The sequence below is a fragment of the Spodoptera frugiperda genome, chromosome 9, assembly GCF_023101765.2.
Source record: "Spodoptera frugiperda isolate SF20-4 chromosome 9, AGI-APGP_CSIRO_Sfru_2.0, whole genome shotgun sequence".
In the NCBI taxonomy this organism is placed as follows: Eukaryota; Metazoa; Arthropoda; class Insecta; order Lepidoptera; family Noctuidae; genus Spodoptera; species Spodoptera frugiperda.
Window position 1 is genome coordinate 10791652 of NC_064220.1, and position 9956 is coordinate 10801607.

Sequence of the window (9956 nt, forward strand, 5' to 3'; positions counted from 1 at the left end):
GCAGTCTAGTGTCTTAATAAATAAAAGAAAAGAAATGCTTAAAGTTAAAATGTTTTGCTAAGAACAAAACTACTGAAGACTGTGTCCAATGCTTTACTTAGAATTGTTTATTGTTTAAAGAATAACAAAAATTCATCGAGTAAACATAACACTCAAGCGAAACTGGGAACTAGGCTTGGAAGGAAAGTAGTCTTAGATAAATAGCTAAGAACAAATGTGGTAAAAAGTAAGACTTAAATTAACTAAAAATCCCGATTTACTCACGTAAATTAATGGAGAAAAGCTCTACTAGTTTCGAGTCACACAACGGGGTAAGGACTCTTCATTATTAGCAGCGAGCGCAGACGCGGCGACGCGACATCGCGGAGCCTTAGTTTTTAGTTAATTTAGTATGTCTCACGAAGTTATTATAAAAAAAGTAAAAATTACATTTAACGTGCATCTCTGCTAACCCCTACCGAGAATAAAAAGCTTGATGTTACAAAATTACTTAACGAAACACAAACAAATCAAATAAGAAACAGACGTAGGCGTATAACTAGCAGGTAAAACAAAAATACTAAGTGACATTAATAATCATGAGATTTGACTAGAAGTGATAAATAATAATGTTTCTCGTGGGCAGGGAAAATGGAGGGTATTACGTACTAATGTTAGTATTTCGTCATAATTCCATGAATGGCAAGGTGGAGGGGACGTTCTCGAGAAGAAATTAATGTAGTAGATTTAAGATAAACGTGAAAATTGTTGCTAACGCTAGATTTGAGTTGTTTGTTGAATTATTCCGGATTCATTCATGAAACGCTAACTTGATTTAAGTTGTACTTTGTTAGCGAAGGTAAAACTTGAACTTTGTGATTAACTTACTACCAATACAAATGGCAAATTACTAAAAAATCCGAAACTATACTTCCAGCGAGTCGGGAGAGTATTCTCAAACCAAAAACTTACCAATTTAGAAAACATCTATTCTATCCGTTGGTGAATTTAAAACTACGTACTAACAAACATTAAACTCATGTAATTATAATACAAAAATAATCAGACACAAAATGAAATAAATATACCGAGCCCCACTTGCGACCACATAACATAAAGGCATGACATACTTAAGAACTACACAACGTCCCTTTTGTAATAGGTAACTATAGAAGTTATTATAACAATAAGCACTAGTTATAAGAGAAAACACAAGGCACAAGTGCGTCGCAATAATACAAACAATAATTCCTTTATCGAGACACAGGGCTTCAAGTGATTGGCCGCACAATGGAGCTGAGTCTACGCAAATAAAGCAACGTATCCATTAGGCAACGTGTGTTCATTAGTCAGTATTTTATATGGCATAAGCTGGCAAATGTACAGACGGATCGCTTAATGGTAAGCTATTGGCGCCGTCCATAGAAGTATGCTGATTGAGGAGTTGAGGAGCCTATAATGCATTTACCTATATGTGTAGTTTAAAGTATCATATACCCGCCCATGAACTTCACCAAAGGTGCAAGTGCGTTGCAACCGCTGCACACCATTGAACACCCTGTAACGTTGGCAGTTCCCACGCAACTTGATGCCTGACATGTTGCTTGTTTCTATGCAACATACTTTTGAGTAGAACAGCAAAAGTTATTGAGTGGACTTGTGATTTTTTTCCAGCCATAGTCGTCTCACTTTAGTGTTACGTCTCCTTCCACTCGTCTCTTCGTAGAGCTTTCTGTGGCCAATCCTTTTCATAGGCATCGAGTTCATCCCACCATCTCCTTCTGGGCCTGCTGAGACGTCTGTTGACTTTGCATGGGATCGACTCAGTGGTGAGTCTTGTCCGCTGCTCATCCGACAAGTGGCATGTAACAATATGATGAGCAAAAAGGTAAAACTAAAATCATTTGTATAGACAACGATTTTGTTTATAGCGCTAATGTTCCTCGCGTTGATTATATTTAGCAATATGTTGTGTAACATGTTACACGTCAATACAATGTTACAAGTGAATACGAGGCTTAACCATCTCAGTAGCAACCCTGGGAACGATGACTGACCCCTAGTCAAACAATAGAAAACTTTTAATTATATTAATTGTACGGCGGGTTTTGTTATGAGAATTTGTTAAAAGTGCGTAAAAGAACTTAATTATGCGTAATTAGAGTTGATTTTGCAATAAACAGTTTTAGCTCTTGTTATTTCGTTATTTGTCAAAAAGTGGACATAATAATTTTATTATATTACCTCATTGGTCGAATTGTCACAAATGCGACTACCGACTCTGGGTTTGTTATCTAGGTTTGGTTAAGCATATGGCAATAGGCTCACCCCCTATTACATGGGACTTATAACACAAATGGTGAAAAGTGAGTGTACATTGTATAGCGGCATTACATGCCGTAATGTGCACGCTGCCTAATCCTTCGGGGATAAAAAAGCGTGGCGTCTGGTTAAGTTTTACAGTTTCGTCAGTTAATCAGTTTCGACTGAAACGTAGGTCTATGTTCGAGTATTATATTACTTTAATTACAATATCTTTATGTTATACGATGTTTTAATTACAATATCTTTTTAATTTCATGTTCTTGTAATCTTATATGCTTATCATACACCAGCGCTGATTAATCGACGATTTTTTCAAAAACATGAACTATTTAATACATTAATCTAATCTTGTCATATCACTACATTTCCTTTCACTGTTTCTAAGCTAATTTCTTCATTATTATTTATCGTTGGTGACGAAATGAAACAGATTTACGACTAGATATATTATGACGAAAATTGGCACATTATAAAAAAATGGCGTCTATCGGACAGCCATTGATGAAAGCACGTGCCGATATTACTTGATGATTTTTGATTTGATAGTAATATATAGACTATAGGATTTATATATCAAACATAGTTATTTTGAATGAAACAAACACTTTTTCTAAGGGGCTACATATCATCCATTGACTTCTCACGTCAGGGCGACGCGAGAGGAACAGTGTCAGACTCATAGTGACTAAAAATCACCTCGTTCCTACTCCTGCTTTTCAAGTCGGAGCCCCAGTAAATACGCTAGGTAGTCCGCTGCAATGAAACAAACACTTAAGTTTCAGACGATCATTTTACTATTTACTAGTCCCATTTCCAGAATTATGCACTATAGATTTTCGATAATAAATAAACTCTAAGTACTTTAAACAACCCGGGAAACGACCTTGAAACCTGTTTTTCAGTAGTTGCACTCGCAAACTAATGATACTTAAATAATAGGAAAATGTTTACAGGAAAATAATTTATTATTATGCATGTTATTTATGTACTCTAGTTATTTTAGTTCCACATTAGCTAAATATCCTTGTATGCCTGACATAATGTATACTTTTTAATAAAACAAATATATAAAGCTGAAGAGTTTGTTTATTTATTTCAACGCGCTAATCTCCGGAACTACTGGTCCGATTTGAAAAAATGTTTTTGTGTTGGATAGTCCATTTATCAAGGAAGGTTATAGACTATAAAACATCACGCTGCGATCAAAAGGAGCCGAGCAGGGCCGGTTAAACCGCATGGTAGTAGATAGTATACTTATATACCTCTGTACCTACATACATACATATCGTCACGCCTTTAATCCCCGAAGGGGTAGGCAGAGGTCCACAATATGGCACGTAATGCCACTGTATACACCCACTTTTCACAATTTATGTTTTAAGTCCTTTACCTTTATACCTTTGTACTTTAAACATAATATATCACATAGTGAAGGCTAATAAACGGTTACCAAGCGCTTATTTAACAATACATTGTCTGACACCTACTTACGATGGATTTGTAAACATCTCAGGTGATAAGTAGTCTGTCTGCGATAGTATCGGTTATGCTTTCATTGTTGTCGGGTAGAAAGCCAAGCAGGATAGCCGACACCTTCCATGTTATGGGATACTCGACTCATTTACGTTACCATGGGAACAGAAAATGTTATAGAACAACCTAAAGTAAAAAAAATTGTTCATTCATTTCCCTGGGACGCGCCGGACTTCAGTGTTCCGGTGTTTTCATGGTTGTATCTACTGTAGATCTTGGCACAGGAGTTACAGCGGTTTTGTTGTGATGGGCTTGTCCCATAAATAACAATAAAGTTAAGGAGGCATCGTCAAAATTTTCACTGTCGTAATGCGAACCTAGTCCGTCAAACACCGGAGCTGCGGACTACCTAGCGGGTTACCGGGGCTCTGGCTAGAAAAACAGGAGTAAAAACGGAGTAGTTCTTAGTCAGTAAGATCTGATACTCCCTCTCGCTTCACCCAGGAGAAGCCATTGTATGATTTTGCCCCTTCTTGTAAATAAATCTCCATGCTATATTAATGAGAAATTTTCAAATTTTCAATTGTTTTAGAATAAAATCTTTAAGTCTTTGACTGCCAATAGAAAACTGTTGAAGGCAAATCCTCCGCTAACGTCGGTCACCAGTGACCACCACGGCGTTCAATGTGTTAAAAAAGAAAGCCTTTCCCTCGTCTTTTACAAAGAACCTAAGTTAATCAACAGCTATGATTATAATTAAATGCACATACTTAAGAACAGGTACCTCATTAGAAATTTCACAATTAGAAATTCGTCTTGCTAATCATTATATTTCACCACCAAGTCTTGTACTGACCTTTTATTTAAACGCAATTAATCAATTAATCAAATTGCGTAAGACATTATTTAAATAAATATCAACACAAACATTCGCTAATTATGCAAACGTTGACTTAAGGATTGAAACTATACTTATATGTTTTTATGTATGTTTACAATCATATTTGTATGTTAGATAATACATTCTTGTTTTACCTGCAATAATTTGTAACAAGGCAAATAAACTGTTTTTATTTCTTTCTTTCATATATAAGTATGTAGACTATGGAGTATAATATACTTGGTATACTGGAAAAGTATTGCTGGGCTTGTTTCGGTTATCGTACATTTCTCAGTAGTAGTACGGAGTTTGGAATCGTGCCCAATATATGACAATATGCTCACGCTCCTATTACATGGGACTTATAATACAAATGTTGAAAAGTTGGTGTACAAGTACATTGTACAGTGGCATTTAGTGCTGTAATGTGCGCCTCTGCTATCCATTTGGTGATAAGAGGCGCCTTTACGATACGATACGATGTACAAAGTTGATACTATGATTAGTAGAGTTATAATATAACACCTTTCTTTCTTAATAACAATTAATTAAATAGCTCATCATAAGCCCTTGACCATCAACTTCCATAAGAAGATTTACCATCTCCTCTACGCGTTTCAGAAAGGTTGAAGATATCAGTTCAGATATCCAAATTAAGTCTTGTTATTGATCACAGGTCACTATCGTGATCAACGTTGTAATTTATTTCATTTTATTTAATAGGTTAAGTCTTAAATAAGACTTGTCAATGCTAATACTTTTTATGTAACGTCCAGTGCCAATCCTATAAGTGTTGTGTCGTAATGTTTGCATAACATACAATTGTTTGTTTTCGTTAAGAGCTTTGCCACCAATGCGATTTGTTTATCCTAACAAAAATACCTAAGATTTTGTATAATTTTATTAGCAGATACATTCGTGATAGATTATGAAATTTTAAGCTGATAAAATACTCTCTTTTGTTATATAGAAGTGGTAAATGGTCTGTGTATAATAGGTTCGTGCAATTTACTCGAACTTGACCCACTCAGTAGATACTCCACAAAGGTCAGAGGGCTTTGACTCGTATCCAGACGACGTGGCATTCATCGTGTATACTATACAGCGAGTGTTTTTCCTAAATAATATAATGTCGCTCTGACATTCAATTGTGTTTGTTGTTTTTGTGTAAAATGTACTCTAACATTATACTTGGTCACTCAATTCAAGGTAATATTTGTGATGTTTTGTGTCTGTCACACATGTTATTGTAAAGCAAACTTAATAACTAAAATTTCCTGTTTGTTCAATGTTTGTGATAAAGGATTCTGTTGCATGTCAGGGTTTAAAACTAGAACTGGGCGCAAAAGGAAACTGCCCTTGAATGAATTCAATTATGTCAAGGTGTACTTACAGAAAATAAAGAAGTAAAATTCAGTAAAAACACATTTATTCCCGTTAAAAAACTTATGCTAGACTTAACACCTACATTGGCATATACTTTGGCTAAACAACTTTTTGGTTTCACTTCACATGTCAATGTCCAACACTTTCCACCGTGGTTTGTTCCAAAGGTTCACTTCTCCAGGCGGTTCCAACTTCACAGAACTCCCTCAGGATCTTTCACGATCCGAGGATTGAAGCCGAACAGCCGGCCACAGCTTCATAACTTCATCCGGGAGACGGGAGCGAGTGGATCAAGGCTCCTCGTCCTCGGACAGGGAGGGCAGCGCCAGCGTGCGGCGCAGCTTCTCCCGCCGCTGCGGCGAGATGGACTTCTGGCGGCGGAGGCCCTCCGTGCGCATCACGTAGGACCTCTGCTCCGGCTCGAACACCTCCTCCGAGTCATCTTCAACAAGCGCGGGCAGCGCAGTTCCCCGAAGCTTCTGTCTCCTCGGGCAGTCGGTGACAATGGTGTCCATGTCACGGTGTTTAGGCAGCGCTGGGTAAACATCAGCGTACAGCGCGGCAACAGTTTCTAGTTTCACAACCATGTTGGATAGTTTATTGTTTGGTATTTGAGTGCGGTTTATAGATCGCGACGTGCTCTCTCCGAGTGCTCGTTGCAGAGTGCGGGGCGGCGGGTCGGCGCTCCTATTTATACTCGCACGCTCCGTGATAAATTGGTTTGTGTGCAGTTCGTCTGGCGTCACTGGGTTTGTATGTGTTTACGTTAAGGTTTGCGTTCACTTGAGGCGTGTAAAAACCGTTTTGCTCATAGTACGCAGAAACACACACCTTTGTAAGATTTTACACTTTTTTGCGGCGTGAACACGTGGAGTCATGATTGAGTTTTTGCAGTTTTACTTTGAATTTCGTGGAATATAATTGTAGTTAGTGTTGGAGGTATATAAAGTTAGGTTTTCCCAGTTTTTCTATAAATATCGATTTCGGGGCAATGTACTTCCTCGGAGCGCTAAATATACGAATGTTTACGTTTGAGGAACACCTGTAAATTAATCGGTGGCTTATCATTTGGTGCGTGCTACGTAAGCGTGGGCCGATAACGTTGTGTGTGATACGGAGTTTTTCCCCACTATGGACATATCCTAACGGTACAATGGAGATGGACAGCCATCATACGGCTGAGCTTGACCTGGTTAAGCGGATTGAAGCCCCACGAGTGAGGATACTTGCAAACAGCACTGCACCGGCTTTGTAACCTTGGAATGCAAATAGAGTTGAGGCATGCAACACAATAGCACATTGATTAGCCTTACATTTCTTATAGATGGTTCTGGTAACTCAGGTTTTCTTTTCAAAACGTTTTATGTTTGTATAACATCACTTCTATAAGTCTGCAATGGGATAGGTAGAGATGTACACTTTTCACCAGTTTTATTATAAATACATCAGACTCATTTTCAGATCCAATTTCTATTACCTATTTGTTAGAACAACTGAAATATCACAATAATACTTTGCCTTACCCAGGAATGGAAAACGAAATCTCTTGCTTAACCATCGTCCTTACTCATCCAACGAGACAGGGAAAATATAATTTATATTCTTAATTAATTTTCATTTGAGGAAAATTAGTGAACCAGCGTTTTTCACGGGAATAATTAAAATCTGACAGCTTGGGTTAGTTTTACTTTTATTATGGTATCTTTAAAAGCATTTTGAAGATATTCTGACTGATGCCGTTTCAGCTGTAAAGCTAGTTAAATACACTCTTTCAAGAAACCTTTTACGAGACAAGATTTCACTTTTCAGTAACCTTGGTGACTTATTTTAATTGTTACTCGATGTATAAGCTAAAATAGATTTACTATAAAAAGGTATAATAACAACGCGATTTACATTTTAATGTAACGTTACGCCTATTTCTCCTTAAAGGGGTGGACAGAAATCTTCTTTCAGTATGTTTTTTTTTCAGTTATTCATTAGTAGTAAGCCCAATACATTAATTTCTCTATGTATAATATTTTTAGCTCATAGTCTAAAATCTTGCTCGATAGGTAATAGGTTCGTTCTCTATTACATAAGACTTATACATACATACAATCATACATACATAATCTTATGCCTGTCTCCTATGGGGTTAGGCAGAGACTATGACAATATAAAGCCAATTGCTACAATACTTTCATACCTCTTTCACTTCATCAACAGTCATCAGTCTTTTCATGCATGCTCGTCAGTTAAGGGTACATTTAATTCAGCCATTCTTTAATATATATCGCCAATCTTGTCAATATATTTTAAACAGATTATTACATTAAAAAATCATATAGACACATCTGTTTTTATTCCCTAATAGAATCTAATTTACAATATGGACGCTAATTCCAGGATTTAGTACCTATTTCGATGTTCTGACCTAGTGAAACTAGTAACAGCTATTCTAGGAACATACGTAATACCTCTAGGTCATCAATTCACTTGACTTTCCGAGTAAATTGTGTTTTGTGGGAAAACTATAATATAATAATATATTATGACTATCACATCAACAGTTCGTGACTTTCCAGTATTTTTTTTTGAGGGGTAAAGTCATCCAATGACTTCTCCCACCTTGGGCGAGGCAAGAGGGAGTGTCAGACTCTTACTGACTAAAAACCACCCCGTTCCTTCTCCTGCTTTTCGAGCCGGAGCCCCGATAAACCCGCTAGGTAGTCCGCAGCTCCGGATCAGGCATCAGCCCTACTGGGCCACTTTCCAGTACTAGACTATAGGTCCTCCTCTTCATAGGAGGGGTTTGTTATTATCTCCACACCTGGCATGAGTTGGACATGGTAATTTTATAGGTACAGGTTCAAATAATTAGCTTATTAATTTTTAGTTATTTTTCCTCAACATTATTGGAATTACTATTAAAATAGACCTGTTTACGTGACATAGGTACATGCATACTACAGTACATATTACATATCGGTATTTATTAATCTATAGGTAAATCACACAAATATATATTAACATAAGCTCACGCCTGTCTGGGGGTAGGCAGAGACTATGGAATGCCAATTGCTACGAATCTTACATACCTACTTTCGCTTCATCAGCTGTCATCAGTCTTTTCATGCATGCTCGACGGTTAAGAGTACTTTTAATTTGGCCCTTCTACTTATATTATAAAACACCAATGTAGTCGAAATTTATCCGTCTAAGACGCTCTCTACCGACGATATAGGTAACTTCTAAATTAAGTTCGTAATTTCTTAAATTTAATATTTTTTTATTAGGTATATATAATACATACTTACTTCATGGTCTTTTGAATTTCAAAATCCTAAATTTCACATCACGGCGTTTGGATATTATATTCATTTTATTATTGTGTATAATACGGAACTAAAACAGGCTAAAACTTATACTTAATCACTTATTCATTCCTTTTTATTCTCACTGCCCATTTGTATAAATATAACCAAAAAAATATTTCTTTCACACACTATCCCCAAATTCCCAAACTATTAGCAAATAACAGAATTTATGTCCACGAAATAGACCAGGCCATAAAGCCTAAGATAAGGGTTCCCCATCCTTACATCCTTCTAGACAGTTTAACGACCGCCCGTATCTCGAAACACATCTCCTATTGATTTTTCTCCTCGTACCCAGACTTTAGGGGAAATAATACCCAATAAAATGGTGAGGGTACAACCCTAGAGAGTCTCTGGGTGTGCCACCCCTAATCTTGGTTGATAAGGGGTGCAACATTTTACGATACGACTCTCCGTATATTTGGGATTCGGTATCAAGAAGGGGATGTTTTTCGAGCTAAGGGTTCTGAGAAAAAAATGATTTTGCAAAATAAAAAAAGCAAGTTTGGCGTAAAAAAATGTATTAGGAAGGGTTTTGATTTGTGTTCAGTTAA

The 9956-nt window shown here is 36.9% G+C and overlaps 1 protein-coding gene across 1 annotated transcript; it reads right to left on the reverse strand.

Annotated features, from left to right (window-relative positions):
* Positions 1-6069: 6069 nt before the first annotated feature.
* Positions 6070-6966, reverse strand: LOC126911059 (uncharacterized). The gene has a single exon (XM_050695946.1). The coding sequence runs from the start codon at positions 6628-6630 to the stop codon at positions 6334-6336; it is 297 nt and encodes a 98-aa protein (XP_050551903.1). The 5' UTR covers positions 6631-6966; the 3' UTR covers positions 6070-6333.
* Positions 6967-9956: the final 2990 nt, after the last annotated feature.